We start from the raw sequence: 20,122 nt of genomic DNA, 5'->3' as shown, positions 1-20,122 counted from the left end.
TCTGTGTTCTTTAATCCATTGTTTTCCTAAAATATCCATCCCATTTTAATCCTATAGCGTACAATGACAAAGAGCTTAACGGTTAAAAAATAGCTTTATTGACATAGTTTACAAATATGCATTCATATGCATTTATCACAATCCCAGCTGCTGGGTTGGTGAAGGGGAAAGGGTGACTCTCCAAAAGCATCAAAATGTCATAAAAAAATAAGCCACAATAATGATTCTATACGCAAAGCTGGATATAGATCAACTCAGTAGACCAACATAAATCCACAGAAGTCCAAAACCAGGTGGGATACAAAGACAAACCCACTGGATTTGTAATACAGTACTTACACTTTCTACATTTAGTCTCTGACTCATGGCAGAATGGTTGCTGCTACTGTTGATTTATTTAAAGTCCCCTTTGCATTATTTACATACACTGTGCAGGGCATGCTATTTCTAAAATTCATAGAAGTATATCCTTAGGGTACCCGGTTGGGTAACCATCAGAGACATCTGATTCCCATAGTCTGCACATAACATGAAATTTCAGTCCGTATGTAGGAAGGAAGAACTGTGGGATCAAGGCTGCCTTTGCTGTCAACACAGCAGACTTCTAAGTCTCAATTTTTGGGAAGCATGAAGAGTTCTCTAGGGGAAAGGCACCTGCTATTTATTTATGCTCATCAAGATTGAACTGGAAAGCAGGCTTTACACAGGACAATTTGTTCAGCATTCTATCTTGAAAGCTCTGTTTGCATTATCAAGGTCTGTCTCTAATCTCTTATTACTACAAGTTGAGAGAGTAACAGGCTACAAATTCTCCCCTTCTGTTTCAGTTCATATGTCCAGTGTGAGTCAGTGCTGCATGACACCTAACTTTTAAAAAGCATAGAATAATATCTCAGCTTGCGTGGTGAGGGTGGTCAACCCCAAAGCTGAAGACATATTGTGCCTTGGTCTAATAATATTTAATAATAACGGTGGCAAATTCAGAAGCCAATGGAAATATTATTTTTCACATTTATATCCTTTTATTCCATCAAGGGGCTCTGGGTAGCATTCAATAAACTATCTATTTTCTCCTCACAACAGCCCTGTAAGGTAGAGACTAACAGGGCTAGAGCCAGATTCCAGTGGGCCTTCAGCATGAGTGTTGCCAGTGGAGCCTTGCCTGGGCTTCTGCCAATACTGCTATCTGCTATTGTAGCCTCGGCCACAACCACTGCCTGTCACTCACTACACCCTGAATCAGGGTGACACAGGCTGCTGCTGCTGCTACTACTGCATACTACTGCCACTTTTGAAAGGGAACCAAACTGGTGCTCTGCTCCGATGTGCAGCGTGGTGACATTTAGTCTCTCAAAATGCAATGCCCTACTAGACATCAGTATATTGCATTTTGGATGATCAAAATACCCAGTGGACACCACACCAAGGATTGGAGCCAAGCACCCATGCAGCTCCCATTCAAAACTACTGTTGCTGCTACCACCAACCAAAAGCACCGTGTCTGGAGAGAATGAAGTGAGACAGCAAAAGGTTCCATGCTATGGCTCAGTGGTGGCAGAGGCACTGACACTTGATGGTAGTCCCAGTGGAGCGACAGTGTTGGCGACAGGCTCTCCTAAGACTCTGTTTTCCCGCAGTTTATCCAGCAAGTTCCCAGACTAAACTGAGATCTGATGACAGTCCACCCTGGCTCTCAGTGCTCTTTCATATAGCAAGCATTTCCTGCATGTAGCAGGGAAGTGTGTTGCTCTTCTCAGATAAAAGATACTTGGCAAATTTTAGGACCCATGTTTCGGGATGAATTTGGTGTTCCCTATCTTGCATTGTTATTGAGAAGCATCTCTTTTGTCACATAGTTTCCTTGGCGCCTTGTGATCCCAAGCACTAGAGTTAAAGCAATCTCACTTCTCTTGGCAGTCTAGCCTGTGTGGAATACAATATGTAATAAAAAATACATTGCTTTGGTTTTTGTTTTATTTTCCATTATCCTAGTTTATTACTCCCTTCTTCCACACGCATCTGTGATAAATGACAATTTGCTCTCCTTGCATGTAAGACTTGGGGCCAAACTAACTGTATGCAATGCTGAAGGTAATTTAGACAAAAAATTGTTCTGTAAATAGCAGCCAAGGAGAAACCAAACAACCTCAAAACTGGGGGGGAATGGGGAGCGCCCTTTGATTCTCCACTTGGGTCCAGACAATAATTACTCCAAGTCTTCTATTTGTATTTCAGCTGAAACCACTTTTGATGCCAATAGGATCTTGCAATAAATTGAAAGCTGAAAAAAGCCATTTTTGTTGAGACTGTGGCATTCAGATTGGTGTTGCAGTAAGAGAAAAGACAGCCTCTTTGCCCGGACATCTGGGCTGATTGTTCATTGGCCAGGCCAGTCATACTTCATTGACAAGATGTGGCAAAATGAGGATGGGGATGTGAGCATCCCAATGAAACTAATGCACTGTAGTTGGGAAGAGTGTACATTCCAACCTCCAGCTGAATCCATGCCAAATTGTGCATTCTTATGCACATTCATATTGCACAATGCATTTCTTTCCATGTGCAACTGAATGCATTCCTATAATATATGTGCTAATCTGAACTGAGGCCAGAATGTTGCTTTTTGGCAAGATGGGGAGCACTGCTTCTCCACCCACCCTTGCCATGTAGACCCCAGAATGTTGCCCATAAGGTAATGTGGCCCCTGGGCAAAAAAAAAAAAACCTACCCCCACCTCTGTGCCAGTTCCTTGATTTTAGTGCTTTTTGCATTTGTAGAACATAATTGGCTCCCTCACTTCCCCCCCATTTCCCCTAGAGTAAAAACAACATGCATGCCATAATTGATTTGCTAAAATAGTCTAAAGTCCACCCAGTCCAACATTCTAGCAGCAGCCAAGCAGATGGTCATGGAAGTTGACAAGCCAGACATCCTCTCTTGTTTATGTCCAGCATCTGGCAGTCTAAACATACTGACTGTGAGCGTAGGAAATGCATTCTGCTATCACAGTGAACTACTACATAAAGAGCTATTCTTTGTGATCTTTCAAAGTCGACTAAGCTTTTTCAGAGCTCGTGCCTATCGTATCTGGTGGTAACAAATTGAATTAGATAGTTAAGACTTAAGTTAAATAATACAGATGAACAGATGAAGAAAGACATGAACTGAGAATTGGTTCACACATGCAAGGTCATTGACTGATGAGAGGATAGCATTGGTACCATATTTGTGACACTGACATACTATAGATCCAAAAATGTAGGTAGAATGTTCTTATTGCTTTGTATAAAGCACAATTCTTTGCCATAGAATCAGTTTGGACCTGTGTGTTAGCACTGGAATTGACCACTCAGTAAAGGGCATTGATATGTGAACCATCCAAAACACAATGCACACAAAAGTGAAATTCTGGGCATATAAATTTGTAAACGTGGCCAACAAGCATTGCCTCACTTAGATTATTGAAAACTGTACATATCAAAAGGCAGAGGGCTGGTGCCACACAAAAAAAATCTTTCAAACCATTATGACCCGATCTTTAAGCTCAAGAAGAAGAAGAAACCATGGATATGAGGTGTTTTGTTTTGACACAAGTTATTCACACTACTGTGCTGAAGGTTGTGATGCGGACATGTCATTCATTTGAATTGCATCATAGGGAGATTCTTTGCTGCTCTGGGCTGCTGTCTCGTTGACTGTTGTAGGGCTGTAGTATGACAGATTTCCAAAGCTTGCACCATAAGGCTCAGGCACGTTGTCTAGTCGTAGAACTGCAAAATAAATGTAGACAGATATTTATAGGGTTCTGAACAATGCTTCCTTTGAATAGAATGTTAAAAAGGTCCTTGAATGATTTATTTTATCTCAGGATGCATCTGACTAAGGAAGTATTTCTACTCTTGCCAGTTGTAGGTGTTGGGATGTGTATGGAATGAAATGTGATTAAACATCAAGCTCCATACACACTTGCTCATGTGTGGATACACCCATGGCTGGAAATGTCATGTGTGAATAATTAATACTGAGGAACAGAATTGGAATTGCTTCAAGACTCTAGAGCGACTCAGCAGCAGTAAATCTCTCTTTTTCTTAGGTGACTAACATTACGGTTTGGGATTTAAGTGTGGCTTGCAAAAGCATTTCCATTTTTAAAAATAGTTTAAAATATAATGTCAGACGTATGAAAATAAGGCCTTGATCAAAATCATATAGTAGTCAATGGGAGGCTCTCTAATCACTTTGACAGACTGGAGTTTTGCTACAAAATGCAGCTATTATTTTTATCCCACCCATTTCCCATGAGCTCAGAGTGGCATTTTTAGTCTCACAACAATCCAGTGAGATAGGATGGGCAATAGACAGATAGATACTCTCCAAAGGCTGACCTGTGAGTGCCATAACTGAGCATGGACTCATAAGTGTATTTACCACTTATACATATCCAGCTATCTAACCACCTCACCACACTGGCCAGGGCATGAAGTTTTCAGTCAGTTATTATGGTGCAAGCAACAACCATCCACTTTCAAAAAATACAACACAAACTTGGCAACTCCTTTCCCATATATTTTCTGTCATGCTCATCTTCCTCAATACAGGTGTTGCTGAAGCACTATATTTTGGCAACTACAAGTCTCCTTCTCCTCTAACCATTATAGGGGCTGCTATACAGGACTTCCTTGCTCAGGCCAAGAAAATGGATGCAAATGAACCCTTCTAGCTTTGTAGAACTAATCTATGAGCAGATGTTTCTGCAGCATGTTTTTTCCTTGGTCCTTACCTTGCCTGTAGAGCTGGCTCAGATGTAACACTGACCCATAGCTTAGTGTGGTGAGAAAATATGACCATCTCTGGCTCATGCACTTCCTCTCCTTCATGTCATCCAGACCTGACACATTCTAGTTAATCGTAACTACAACTGAACAGAGGCAGCCTGTCCAGTTTCGCCACCTGGGGGGAAATGGGAAGATGCTTCCCTCCCCCCTCTGCTGCCTCACTGCTGAAGCCTTTGTTTACCTGGGTCACACAGTGGTGGCTTCCAGTGAGTGATGGCAGCAGGGGTGGGTGGGGCACCCACAGTGGTGCTGCCCAGCAGGATTCTCCCACCTGAGGTGGCTGCCTCAGTCTGCCTCCCGCGTGGGCCAGCCCTGCAGCTGAAATAAGCCAACTTAAACCATAGTTTAAGAGCAACCACAGTTTAGGTTTAAGATGCTAAACTGTAATTAATATAAAACAGAAGTAGTAGGTCCTGACCTTTCATCATAACTTCACCAGAAGGGGAAGGGAAACATGTGAGCCCAAACCTCTTGCTTGTTATGCTACATGATTTAGCATTACAGGTAGATGCTGCACTTTCCATAGAGTGGAAATCCAGAGGAATGGAGGAGAGAGAAATGCCTGATCTTTTCTAGGTGCTAAATCACTGGGGCAACCATCACAAATGCTTTCCTTCCCCCCTGACTAAAAGGCAAGAAAGAAGCAAGATTAGATTACTTTAGAACTGGAATCCACTTCTAATCAATTGATTGAGGTTCAGTGCCTCAAATAAACATGTCAAGATAGCTAAGAGAAAGAACAAATCATTGTTTCTACACCTAGCCCTAAAGGGGCCATTGAGCTTCTCCTGTGCTGTTTAATGCAAGTTAGAAAGCAGAATAAATCCATGTTAAAACTGAATGTTTTAATACAGTTAATATGGGTTTAGCATTCAGTTGTCAAAACAATGCAGGAAATGCAAATACATTTTTTTGGTGTCATGTGATAAAATATTTGACATTTGAATAGATAGTTTGTTTCTAATGGTTGTTTATTGCACAGGAAACTACCTAAAGCAAGAGCACATTAATTTGGATTTGGGTGTAAACTAAAGTCTTCAGAGACATCTCCTTACAAGAATTTATACTGCTTTCTTTGCTTTGATGTGTCCAGGTTTGTGTTTGAGGAGCAGCTTGCAACAGCATTTTATGGGCAATTCTTTTCTCTGAACATATCATTCCATAGCCTATTGTTACAGAGAAGAGCTATCTGCTTCAGGAATAATGTAGATTGATGCCCATTAAAGACTTCATTCTGACTGCTTTATTGCTGCTCATAATTGGAGAGGGCATAATATCACCAACAGTACAATAAGTGGCATAATGTGTCTGGATTTCAGAGGAAAAATGTGGACCTTTTAGTGCCACTGTTATATAGATAATAGAAGGGGGATAACAAACCTAATGAGCAGTGTTTCAAGTTTAGTTCTGAAGCATCATGACAGAGCATTTTTTTTCTGGTAGTATTTTATTTTTAAGGAAAATTAAAATGAGTGTATTTTGAGCATGAAATCTGCATTTGGTAAGGGAAACCAACTGAATTTGTAAATTACATTTTCTGCTTCTGCAGATGTCCTTGCAGTTTGACTACAATAAATGCAAGCATTTAAGCATAATATCATATATGAGAACAGCCTGGCTTCCCTTCAAGCAACACAAACAAATAAATCTCATTTTCCTACACAAATGTGGATAGCAGGGCATTGAACTGCAATGTGTATAAAGTGTTGGTGTTGATATGTTTTCCAGTAGTATGGATTGTGTTTTGCTTTTATTACCTGCTTCCATTGAAGCATGAGTAAAAGCATATGTGCAGAATCATCTGATCCTTTCCTTTCTGCAGTCTATAGTTTGGATGCCATTTTTAGCAGAAGATTCAGTATTTAAGTACCTCCTTTGAAGTCCAGACAATTGGTATGTTCTCAGGATGATCTCTGTGCTATCAAAATCTCAAAGCTATCTCAAAATGATTACAATAAAATGAAATCTGTGTGACCATAATGTCTCAGTTCATTTTGCTGTTTCATTACCTGGATCATTCCTCATGTCATCATAAAGTCGCTGATGTGCAAATGAGTCCATTTTTCTCTTCCCACACATGAAATACCCCACCAGAGAGATTAATGCACACCCTAGAATTGCTCCTACTATTGCACCAAACACTACAGCTCCATTACTATGGTTTTCTGAAAAACAAAAACAAAATGGATTTTTAAGCAAACATATAACTTTCACAAGCAGCTCTGGAAAATAATCCCTGAATGTTAGGGGTTTGGGAGCAGAGAGAGACTATATAGTCATCCCAAATAATGACTGGCAACTGAGCGAAGGCAAAATGTCTAGATCCCTGATAAGATCTGAACATCCAATCAGAGTTTATGATCCAAAACATTCACTTCTACATATAACTCTAAGTCATTTTAAAGAAACTATTATGAAAACAGTTTATCATATATCATTTATTTATTTATTTATTTATTTATTTATTTATTTATGATATTTTTGTTCTTCCCCACAACTAAAGTTGTGTAGATAGAATTGTCACAATACAACATGAACAATAGAATTGCAGTATGAAACACAGTGCAGGACAGATTAAGGAGTAAAATTAAATGCAAACAAGACTTAATCTGTTTAGTAAGTAATATGATATTACACATCTGTCTATCTATTCCACTTTTTATACTGAAATTATTTCCTGTCCATCAGAATCAGAAGTATAGGCTTCACCCATTATAGACTTTTTGTGTGAAAAAGAAAATGAATTTATTATATCTGGGTTTGAGGATTGAAGAAAATATTGGTTTATAGAAAGCAAAATTGTTGGGTGCTATCTTGGAGCAGATGTTTTGGATAATTTAGATGAAGAAGCAGAAGTTCTCTTTTTTCTTATTTTACGCTTTCCTTTTTTCACCGTCTGGTTTGTGTTTTTATTTAGATTACTTTCTTTTATCTTTGATAAAAAGATATTGGAAATTTGATTTTTAACAGTTGTATATTTTCTTTCCAACTTTAATAAAATCTAAATGGAAAAAAGAAGTGTAGGCTGCATAGTTTGGTTACAAACTTTATAGCACATTTTATACCCTGTATTGGTATTTTCTGTTGACATATTCTTTATAGCAGCATTTGGATTGCGGGGGATAGACATTGTCAGAACTCTGAAGACAAGTTGGGAAATTATGAAAGCAATGTTCTTTCTTCAGAACAGGCTGTACAATCTGCACTAAATAAGCTTTTCTTCCCTATAAACAAGGACCACGTGCAAAAATAAAATAGAACCTATGGGTGGTATTCAACTAAATCTTATAAAGACTAGACCTATGAAATTAATGAAGATGACTGTTAGCTCTATTAATTTCAATGAGTCTGCTCTGAGGAGAACTTAGTTGACTATCCTTCCTTGGTGCACTGATGTTCTTCAGAATTAGTTCACTCAGACATAATGCTACATTGAAAAAGATGTCCTTTTATTTCAATTTTACCATTATTAGAATGCAATGGAGGGAAAGAAGAAGAAAAGTCTGTCTATGGCCATGTAAATGTAAACTAGAATCCTGTCAGGTTTTTCTTCTGCAAAATAAATAGCTCAACTTCTGTAACTCCTTTTAAAACTGAGCCAGCTGCAACAGTGGGTCTAATAATATCTATCTACTCTGGGTGGACTATGGTAATGTAGATACTATTATTGAGTGGTGAAATATTCTTGAAAATTAAGGTACCTTTTTGGGGTTCTCTTGCTTCTGCCAACCCATCAGTAAAACTGGAGTACAGACTCGTGGTTTGCAAACTTATCCATAAAGCTGTTGTAACACTGTTGATCTTAGTACCTGGTGACATGGTTGATGTATTTGACATACTACTGGTAGGATGAACTGTTATGCCATCAATCTGAGTTCCATTAGAAGAGACTATGGTGGTAGAACTGACATTATAGTTGGCTGTGGTAGAGTTGTTCATTGCTTTCTCTGTTGAATTGATGTAAGTTGTGACTGAATAGTTTTCAGAGATTGTGAACAGGCCACTGCTGACTGTAGGCATCTCTGAAGGAGCTGATGTTCCATTGATTATTGCAGAAGTCTGATTTGAATCTTTTGTTGTAAGATTCAGCTGATGTGCCGTTGAAGATAGCCAAGTATTAAGGAGTGTCACACTGCTGCTTTGGGTACTGCTTTCCATCACCATATTTTTTGTTGTGTTGTCATCAGTGTCTGTTGGTGATGTAAGAGTTACAGAAGGAGTTCTTCCAGAAGTTACAGATTTATTGGATGATTTATTTATAAATATAGTAGAACTCATGGTTGTGTTATTTAAGCTGCTTGTAGTGGCTGTGATACTTAGCGCCTTGACACCAGCATTTCTGGTTGACTGCAAGTTAGCCAACAGCAAAATGAACATAATTTCTTCTGGGATCATCATTTTCCCTCCACAGGTATGATACTTATTTCTTGATATGATGAACCTGTAAAAAAGTTCAGAGTTTATATTTATCTTTATATTGCATCTTTTTTATGTTAAAAAAGTCACAGAGATTCACTGAATTGAAGATCGAAATTAATAAATACTGTACACAAAGGATATCTTGCAGTTCTCATTCTGGTTGTTTCAGTTGTGGTCAAATACTAGGTTTCCCCTTTTATAAACTTGGTGTTTTCATGGATTCACTGGTACGCTATAGACCAAGATATTGCGGGGTATCCCAATCTTCTGTAAAAAGAGTCGATGAATATATGTGGCTTACACTCAGGATCTGACTGACTCCCATATTTGGGGCTAAGAAGGAAATGTTATGCAGGTCTAAACTGCCCAATTACAGTACTCGCACAATAACAAGTTTAGGTGTGAGTGGGAAAAGAGCAGTGTGTTGTCACTCCCAGTCAGCTGATGCAATTAATGGCAGTATGAAGGACTGGAGTTACCATCACTCTGCTTGTTCCTTGAAAAATTGGAGTCCCAACTACTAAATTCAACACTTGTCTACTGTAATAGCTTTTTCTCAAAACTTTGCAATTTAAGAACACATTTCTCTTTTTCAAGATAGCAGGATGGTTTGGTCTTATAGACAAGGCCTAATAGCTGTCATTATTCTTGAGCTAGACATAGGGTCATCTTATAGGAATGTATTTTTAAAATGTATTGCCTTTCTCATTGTGTATTATCAGAAATTGTTTTCTGTAAGATTGGTTTCTCTTCTCCGAGCTTTCTGATAGCACAGCTAAGGGACAAAAAAATAATATTTTTTTTAAGGAACAAATGTCCTGGTCAGTTTTCAGATCCCATAACTGTCTAAAAGAAACCTCACTTTCCTCAGCTACCTTTCTTGTTTCAGTACATTCTGGTAACTTTTTAAGTTTGGTGATACTGGGGTAAGTCTCTTCAGTGGACAGAACAGATTTGTTAATCACTCAATTTTGTGAATCACACAAAATTGTGTGATTAATGCTTTATTGCATCATTGCATTTCATGAATTATCTTTCCCCTTTTGTGGTCTTGGCAGAATTGTGCTCATAAATTCCCATCAGGCAAATCGCCATAGCCCCCCTCCATACATTACTTGTGTGAGGGCTATGCATGTATAGGAGTCCTATTCACTAAAGTACACACATGGAGCCTGGATGTTTGCACGGGAAAAACCTACGTTCATAAACTCCCATTGGCAGATGTTTATGCTCAAGACAAGGACCTCAGGGGAAAGAGAACAGCATGATATGAGGAACAGGGGTGAAGGGATCTTGTATCTCCTCTTAGTTAGGCACCATGTCAACTGTACAAATTGGTGCCTGTTTTCAAAATATGTTGCATATGTCACAGGCAACTTCAGTCAAATTTACAAAAAAAATCACTCTTTTTATTTGCTTTTAAATATTTTGCCCACAAAGCTGAATATAAAATAAAAGCAAATTATTTGCTGCAATTACTTTGTTCAAAATATGGCTGCAATTCTTGTGAAATGAGTCAAAGCAGAAGAGACAAATCATTATTTGGCTGATTCCCCACCCTGCATAAGTGGCGGTATTCAAGATGTAATTAATCTGCTTATCCTGAGTTACAAGCCCTCTGACTGAATGAACAAAAACATTTGTCATACCTTGTGACTGCATTCCCTCTCCCCCCTCCCCCCCGCCCGCTATAACCGATACTTTAAAGAACCACAGGAAGAACAAATAAAACATCGAGTGAGCTTTTAGCAAGCTCTCAAATATTCCTTTCTCTTCATGGCCATACTTGTTGTTTTCCTTTCTGGCACAACCCACTCTGCTTTCCATCAATAGCCATTTCATTACTACACAAAGTGAGTTTTGTCATTTTTGTTTTTATTTCACCTTGACTGTAATTTGAAACCCCCACAGGAAATTACCCAAAGTTCACTTAACTAAAGCTTTCATTTACAGGGCATGATGCTGAAATCGCTGTACTTGCAATACAAAAGTCTCTCTCTTTTTTTTTGTTCCATCCACTATAATTTTCCACTTGGAAAAAGGGGGACTCAAAAAAAGAGAAATAGTTGAGTTTATTTTTAGTTATGTGTTTCCCAGAAATCCTTTCATGTGTAATAATAAACCGGTTTCTTGTTCTTTCGTTTAACATTTCTCGGCATGCGCATGCCCGCAGATATAATAGCACATACACTTAGTGGCAAAAGCTGAAATGCAGGAATCAGCTGATCTGGCTTTTGTCCTTTGCTTCTAATTTGAGTTTTGCCTCTTTCTCTCCAACAAGGTTGTTTACAAAGGGCCACTTTAGCACCCAGTAATAACTTAAACCAAAAAAACTTCTTCTTTTTTAAAGACACTGATGTTTATCATTTCATTTCTCTGTAGCACAAATTCTTTATGAACAGGTGGAACCCTAATTACACCTCGTTCCCACCAATGACATTCATCATGGGAGGAACCTCCAAGTTCACAGGAAGTGAATCAGTGAATACAGTTACTGGTGAGGAGCAGCAGGAGAGAAGGACTATTGCCTTCACACCATGCTTGCAGCTTGCCAGAAGCATCAGATTAGCCAATGTAGGAAGCAGACAGCCAGGAGGACTTTTGGGTTAATCCACCAGGACTTCCCTTGTAGTCTTATGGGATCTTGCTAGGCTACTTTTTAGTAGTGATTTAGTGTGATTACAACTCCAATGCTTCATGTATTTGCCCAGTTTACTGCTTCTCCAAGTTTACTGGTTCTCTCTCCCTTTTGTTTAAAAGAGGGGTGGTTGTGATGGCTGTTGTAGTTATTATGAGATATGATTTCTCAACTGCTGTAGTATAATTTATTCTTCAGCATATTCAAATATATAGCATTGTATCCAATTAACTTTTACTCAGATTACGCCCATTGAAATTAATAGCCATGGCTAATTTGGGCCCATTAATTTCAATGTAAGATTAATTGAATTCAGCCCATATACTGTATTTTTCTATGTATAAGATGCCCAAATGTATAAGACAACCCCCCCCCTTTTAGCCCACAATTATGAAATCAAGTTGTTTAGCTTTTGGGGGGTGGCGGGGGTCATTTCCGCCAATCACTCACCCGCCTGCCTGCTACTGCCAATCGCTTGCCACAGTCACTGCCAATCGCACACCTCACTGCAGCTGCCAATTGTCTGTCCGCCCACTGCCACCAACAGCCCACCCACCCACTTGCTGCAGCCACCAAAAAGAAGAAGAAGAAGAAGAAGAGTTTGGATTTGATATCCCGCCTTTTACTCCCTTTAAGTAGTCTCAAAGTGGCTCACAATCTCCTTTCCCTTCCTCCCCCACAACAAACACTCTGTGAGGTGAGTGGGGCTGAGAGACTTCAAAGACGTGTGACTAGCCCAAGGTCACCCAGCAGCTGCATGTGGAGGAGCGGAGACGCGAACCCAGTTCCCCAGATTATGAGACTACCGCTCTTAACCACTACACCACACTGGCTCTCAATCGCCTACCCACCTCACCACAGCCACCAATCACCTGCTCAGTTTCCGCAGCCACAGCCAATCGCCAGCAGGCCTTGCCACAGCCACAGCCACCAATCACCTGCCCAATCGCCACTGCCAGTCTCCTGCTTGCTGCTGCCATAAATCGCACATCCGCCCTCTGCATTCACTATCCGTGTATAAGACAACAGCCAATTTTTGCCTTATTTTTTTTTAGCAAAAAGCATCCCCTTATACACAGAAAAATATGGTATTTCACATTTGCCCTGATTTTTTACTTTCCTGCTGAAATATTCCCACCTTGAAAATGATGGACCTGCATTTAGGCAGCCTAAGTTGTGTGCAGGTTTTCAGCCCTAGTTTGGATTAAATTTATGGTAATATAATATGCATGGATCTCATGTCCAATAAAGACTGTTAATATCTCTCTACCCCCATTTATTTAATTGGTCTTCCTTTATCTTTAAGGCTTACACTGGATTACAACAGTAAAAATATGCATAATACATGTCAATTAAAAAACAACACAAATCAAAATGCACTAAAAGATATTTTTAAGTTAAGAAATTAAGACTAACCCTCACTATAGTCAGCTTTGGGCTTTGATGAATCTCATAGGAAGAACATTCCAAAGTTCTGGGTGTCACTGTGGAATCTGGTCTATGTGTCCTTGCTTCAGTGAGCATGAATAGGGACTATGCAAGGGAAAATTCAAAGCAGATGTAAATGATGAGACATTGAGGAAAATATGGATTCTCATGAATTCAAATAAGGCATATGCCAATTAGAGTTTTGATTTATGAGAGCCAGTCATAATCATATATCTCCTCCCTCCCTCCCTCTCTTTCTGTGGTTGTGTGTGTCAGTTAAGGCACACCCATACCCAAGCAGACTACAAGGTCATGTAAACTACTAGGATTTTGTAGCAACTGCAAATAGTTTAGAGTCCTATTATCTTTGCAGGGTATACTTTATACACAGTAAGACTTCACTTAGCTTTGCAATAGCAAAATCACATGTGTGACGGTCATAAGATCCCTTCACATGATACTTGTTTGATGGGGCATCATGTAATCGATAGGATTGCATTCTGCCTCTAGCCTTGCCCTGATAATTCCATAATCTCATTGGCCCTGGCCCTGCTATCCACATATTAAGATGAGATGCAGAAACCTACGCAAGTGGACTCCTATGCCCTGGAATGCTGCTAACACTTGCGCACTGGCAGAGCTGTGCATTATCAGGGGTGTGTTGAGAGGTGTGACCAGGAAGCCCCTTTAAGCACATGATGCCTCTGTAAAGAGAAATTTCTCTGGGTATCTTTCCTCCATCTGAATGACTTTGGGCATGGTGAAAAGAGAGGTGGCGCTTCCTGCCTCTGCAACACTCTATCGTCTTTGGCATGACACTTTCACACTTCCTGCCCTTACATTGTAAACTTACATATCTCCTGGGCATAGAGGTGAAATTTTCAATCGTTAAGCTATTGTAGAAGGAGAAAGTGGGAGGCACTCACTCTTCCTGTATCTAATGCACCTCATTCAGATTCATAGCCACCAATGATTTTTGTATTAAAGCAGGCATGTCCAAAGTTTGTTTCGGGGGCCTAATTTGGCTCGTCGGTTGGTTCAATTTGGCCACTGTGACTCAACAACTTCAATCCTAAAAAAATGGTCAACAGCTTTGGTTGGCCCTCACAGCCCTTCACTTCATCAAATCTGGCCCTCTTTGAAAAAAGTTTGGACACCACTGTATTAAGGTATAATGTCTGTGAACGAGCAGCCCTGCTCTCCACAGTCTCCCGCTCCCCTGAACCAGCCCCAAACCACAATGTTAAAAGCTGTTTTAAATTTTAAACATCATCTGTAGTTTGGTAATGGTGGGGTTGCCATGTCGAAAACACACTGGTGCAGCTATCATGCCTGCTGTACTTCTTCTAGTATCATTATTCATAAAGGGTAATAATAAGCATGAAATAAAGTAAGTTAATGACCTTCATACTTATATTGCGTCTACATATTGTCTTATATACCTTGGTATTAGGAATGGGTGAATATGTCAATGTCAGTTCCTCATTTGTCCAATCTTAAATTCAGTCCTCTAGATTTCCACACCAGTTTATGATTTTTTATATGAAATTAATGGCCCCATGAAAATTCATCGGTTGCAATGTAAACTTCTAATATGCACATTGTAATGCAGGTTTCTCTAGTCCAAAGCATTATTATTTGTTAATTTCACTACTATATGAATCTTTATGCATGTGCTATTTTAGTGTATGCATTTTGCACATATTACTTGACTTTGAGGGCCACATTGCAAAATTCAGAGAAGCGAACATTTCAAAGCTTCAATTTCTGTATTGCCCAGAAAGTGCAAACTAGGTAGCTTCACCTTTAAATGTGAACTTAATTTAATTTATTGCCCCATCCCAACTTAGTATCTTCTAGTGATATCATTTAGCATATGTCTTGTAAAGGCTAAAAGGCTACTTGACCATAATTGTTTGAAGACATTTTTTAAAAAAAATCCAGTGCTAATCTCACTTTTTCTACCCCATCATTAATTCTCGTTTGTGGGGCAGAGGGAGGTGTTTTTCCAGATAGTTTCCCCTATCTGCTTAAATAGGAAAACTCCAATAATCCAGTATTTCCTGTACAGGTGCATCTTAGCCAGTGTATACATTCATAGACAACTACAGAGAAGTGTTGTCTTCTACATACATTCTCAGCAAGTAACTGCACATGTTAAAGATGAAATACTAACTTTGAAACTTTCAGAAACAACAGCAGACATTATAATGTTACTGAACAGTAAAAGGTCATTTGGGGTAGTGTTTATATACAGTTAACACATGCTAGAGTTTATCACTTTGAGAAATACTGTCATTTAAATTGCTTGAGACATGCCTCCTCTTTCCCACTGCTTAGAAGTGAAGGAGAGGGGGAGACATTGCAAGCAGAATGTAAGTTAAACGCAACTAAGAACATATCTTCAGATCTGTGCCAAGCCAGGGCATTACCTGGCTGATACAGCTGTTAGTTTCTAACCGGGATCACTTACAGACAGAGATATTTTTGAAGAGTTAATGCAAGAGACTAGAAAGATTACTTGGGAAAAACCATTAACTAAAAGCCACTTACCTTTTCAGCTCAGCAGTAATATTTAGGAAGTTGTTGAAAAAACTCTCCCCCTACTTGGAGTGCAATAAGACTAGTCTGCTGAAAACTGTGCAATGCAGGTAATGTAAACGTGTCAGTGTTGTGGTGGTCAGGAATGCACAGTAGAAATGAAATTAGGTGGGGCTGCATTTCTCTGAGTGTAATAGAGCACCTGAGAACCAGAATGACCTGCTTCTCAGCTGTCTTGTTGAGACATAGCATTAGAGAGATCATAGAATTCGGAGCTTTCAGGATCAAGTGAACAGGTCATTTTGTTGCTCCGGGAAAGACTACCAGGGGCTGCTTCAAGATGAACGGTTTTTAGAAGTTCAGCATTCAATGAACCGTCATTATTTTATAGGAGGCTTGTAGCAATTTTGGAGGGAACTTTATTGCTACTCAAAATGTGCCCCAAAGCTGAAGTCCCGAGAGATGTGAGTCAACATACTTTCTCTTCTTAAAGGGAAGGAATGAATACAGTACTAAAGTATTTGGAACAAAAAAAAAAGTGTTGCCACACTCTTAGCTAACTTGCTAGTGGCATATATCAGCTTCTGATTTAAAGGGCACTGTCATTAAATATTCTTATCTGCATTTTGTAAGCAGAATGAGAAACTCATTTGCTAGTCTTCTGTAATGCTAATTAAAAGGTGAAAAGAAAGAAAGAAAGAAAGAAAGAAAGAAAGAAAGAAAGAAAGAAAGAAAGATCAGTTTTTCACTTTATACTACTGCACTAGCCTGGAGGTATACTTTATGGCAACAGTATGGCATTTTACTTGTTGCCTTGTAACCTGCTCAGGGAACATGTTGATGGGCAGCCCTATAAATCTGCTAAGAAAACAAATACATAAAACTTTTAAGTACATTAAATTGTAATCTGTAATCGTGGGGTAAAAGTTTTATTTTTAATCCATTAACCCTGAATCCCTGTCAAAATCCCCTCTTCTAGACAAGAATTAATAGTTCACGGCCCCTGTCCTCTTTTGCATATAATCACCCTTTGTGGTGGTTGTATTAACTCTTGTGGTTCTTGTATTAATTTACAAGGCCCGTAACAACTTGGGTCCAGGATACTTCAGGAACTGCCTGTTCTCTTATTTTATTTTATTATTTTATTTTATTTTAATAAATTTTATTTTATTTTATTTATGCCATCCTTCATCCAAGGATCATAGAGTGGTTTACAGTATATAAACACAATATATATATAATAATAACAGACAAAACAATATCCTCACCCTATAGATTGATTAATTAGCCAAAGGCCTAGGAGAAGGTTTTCTCCTGGCACCTAAACACATGTAATGAAAGATTTAATGTAATGTGGATTTGAAGAAAATGCCATAAAAACCCAGAAGCATGTAAGTAAGGATGTAGGTGGTAAGTATCTTCCTACCCAACCCTTCTCTCCTTGGGCTTCCCCTCCTCAGCGCTGCTTCCAAGACTCTCCAGAGGGTCAGGGGACTCTCTTGAATGTGGTGGGCTGCAGCAAGGAAGGCTGTGGTAGGGGAGGAGATCATCCAAGCTGGGACTGAGGCACCTTCCGTGAGCAGAACCCAGCCTGAATGCCACAGCACACTCAAGTTCATGTTACGAAAAAGGAGCAATGCTGCTGAGTGCTCCAGATGGCTGGAAAGCCAAACAGGATGTTGATGTTATGGGACTGTACCGTGGGAACAAGGGACAGTCTATTCTGTGCACTGAGCACCGGATGTTAGCTCAGAGTGTCACATGACCCTGTACTGGAAGTACATGGGAGGAGTATTCCCTCTCTGCTATTGATGTAAAGAGAGTGCAGACATGTTTTCTCTGCACTGCTGGAAAGACAGAAATAAAGGCATGTAAAAACATTTCTGTCTGTCTCTTTCCCCTCCCTGGGGATGGCAGGGAACAGGGGAGGAGTGGTTGTGTTCTTCTCACGTTGGGAAGGATCGGCCGATAGAGATCTGGCCTTGTCTTGCCGGGAGCCGAGACGGGGGAGATCAACAAGGAATCCAAGCCGGGCACCTGGAGAGTGGCCAATTCCTCTGACTGATATGGCTTTAGATTCCAACAGTTCAAAGGGTCACTTGGAGGCAGGGCTTGTAGACAGGGCTGCAAGTGGGAATAGGAAGCAGAATGGCCACCTCCTGCTAACCCTTGATCAATCTATAAATATATCTGATCAGATGTAGCTCCCAGAAACAATACATCTATTTCTTGTGTGAAGTGGGTCTACATTGTGCCAGGTAACATACTGATCTGACCAAAGTTCTGGTCTTTGGGTCTGGTCTTTGTTTTGCTAATATTTTGAGACAACATCTCCTGTGCCATTATATCAAAAAGAGGGGTGTCAATTGCTTTGTTTCTAACCTGCAGTTCTTGAAAGCTTTAAGAGTACTTCAAATACTCGGTCTGTTTCCTGCTTGGCAGGGGGTTGGACTCGATGGCCCTTGTGGTCTCTTCCAGCTCTATGATTCTATGATTCTATGATTCTATGAAATAATTCCTCAGTGCTTTTGTTGGTGAGAAATCCATGCAGGCATTCTCCCATGGCCATCTGAAGTGCTATTAAAGGCAACAGGATGAGTGCAGGGACTTCCATGGGCACAGCCTTTTCCAAGATCAAGACCTTTATTTCTTAAAATGGAATGTTGTTCACTACAAACAGTAACGTTGTGGAGGTCTCACTGCACAGCTTAATGGAATTGTCTCCTATTTCCTTCCTGGCTGGTAGACCTAGACTCCTGACAGGAAGCATAATTCAGGTCTACCTGTTATATTTAATGGACAGTAGATCAGAGAGCATTGTCCTAGAGTGGAGATCACAGCTGCTGCACGCATCCTCTGGCCCTGTTCTTGCCATGCTGCCCAGAGCTAAGCTATGGATTTCTTAACATTACATACCTCAGACAAACCATGAGTAGTAAATCAAGAAAAAACCTAGGTTGCAGCTTAGCTACAAACCATGAGCCTGGGTTGGGACATCATGCTAAGCCAAACCATAGCTTAGTCCTGTTTATTGCAATAGCCACAGAACCAGGGGAGTGCCCAGTGCCTGCTATCTTCACTCCAGGGAACCGCATGGTTCATGCTAGGCCATGATTTAGCTGAGTGTTAGATGTGAGCTGGGTCTTTCTGTCGCCTAATCCCTGCAAAGATAGGGAATGTATTCTCGGTCTGTAGCCCAGAGATTCTGTAGGGTAGAGTAAGGGGTTGGATTGGAGAAAAGCTCATAGATGTAGCTTCATGCCTGATTAGGTTTCATTTTGTCCTAAAACTCTTAAGTCTTGACAAATGACAGCTGTTGGCTGTGTGTGAGAGGGGGGGAGAGGGAGAGGGAGAGAAAGAGAGAGAGAGCGCGTGCCAGTCTGGATGTTTCTCCTCTAGGTGTAAGCATTACACATTAGGGAAGCAATGGGGAATCTCAGGCCTGGAAGCAAAATGCTGTCCTTCAGAGCTTTCTATCTAACCCTGGCAAATCTCTCCAAGTCACAGGCCTTACTGTCCCTGCTTCCCATCCATAGCAGCCTACTGCTAGGTCCAAGGTCCTGTCACCCCCTGCAATAAAATATTTGAGGAGACGGGAGCCCCATTCAAATAGTGTGTGTGTGCTGCATCTTGTGTAAGGCGGGGCTTACTAGGGGGCATCAAATATTTTATTCAAGTTTTATTCAAGTTCCCATCCAGGCATCCCCCCCCAACTGAAATGTGTTTTAATGCTTCATGCTTGTCTGAATGGAGAATAGTAAAGGTGTGGGTGTGTGGAAACTAGCCTGCTGCACAAAAGTAAAATTAACATGGTCGCTTTGCTCATTTTTGCCTCCAGCCCCACACATCGCTGGCATTCAACCCTCAGAAGGTTGCCCAGAAAGAAATGTGGCCCTCAGGGTGAAGTAATTTCCCTGCATTAGGGTATACAGTGGTACCTCGGGTTAAGAACTTAATTCGTTCTGGAGGTCCGTTCTTAACCTGAAACTGTTCTTAACCTGAGGTACCACTTTAGCTAATGGGGCCTCCCACTGCCGCTGCACCGCCACCACACAATTTCTGTTCTCATCCTGAAGCAAAGTTCTTAACGCAAGGTACTATTTCTAGGTTAGCAGAGTCTGTAACCTGAAGCGTCTGTAACCCGAGGCACCACTGTAATTGGATGTTACCCATTAAGCTAATTCTTTCAATGCCATTGGGGTTCTTTGGAACTATTGCATTTCTAAACTAAAAAAATGAGTTAGCTTTGCAGAAGCTTTTG

At 40.2% G+C, this 20,122-nt stretch overlaps 2 protein-coding genes across 5 annotated transcripts in view; one reads left to right on the top strand and one right to left on the bottom strand.

Moving 5' to 3' along the window:
• ANO3 (anoctamin 3) overlaps positions 1 to 20,122 on the top strand; it is a 238,764-nt gene that overhangs the window by 198,913 nt on the left and 19,729 nt on the right. The gene's annotated exons all lie outside the window — the stretch shown is intronic.
• Positions 76 to 16,200, bottom strand: MUC15 (mucin 15, cell surface associated). Its single transcript, XM_083599905.1, has 4 exons — positions 15,874 to 16,200; positions 8,537 to 9,276; positions 6,845 to 7,000; positions 76 to 3,770 (listed from the first exon to the last, which is right to left on the bottom strand). The coding sequence occupies exons 2-4, from the start codon at positions 9,231 to 9,233 to the stop codon at positions 3,604 to 3,606; spliced, it is 1,020 nt and encodes a 339-aa protein (XP_083456031.1). The 5' UTR covers positions 9,234 to 9,276; positions 15,874 to 16,200; the 3' UTR covers positions 76 to 3,603.

This window comes from Podarcis filfolensis, assembly GCF_964270895.1.
Source record: "Podarcis filfolensis genome assembly, chromosome: 1".
Taxonomy (NCBI): Eukaryota; Metazoa; Chordata; class Lepidosauria; order Squamata; family Lacertidae; genus Podarcis; species Podarcis filfolensis.
Note: the sequence above shows the minus strand (reverse complement) of the source record. Positions and strands in the feature narration are given on the sequence as shown.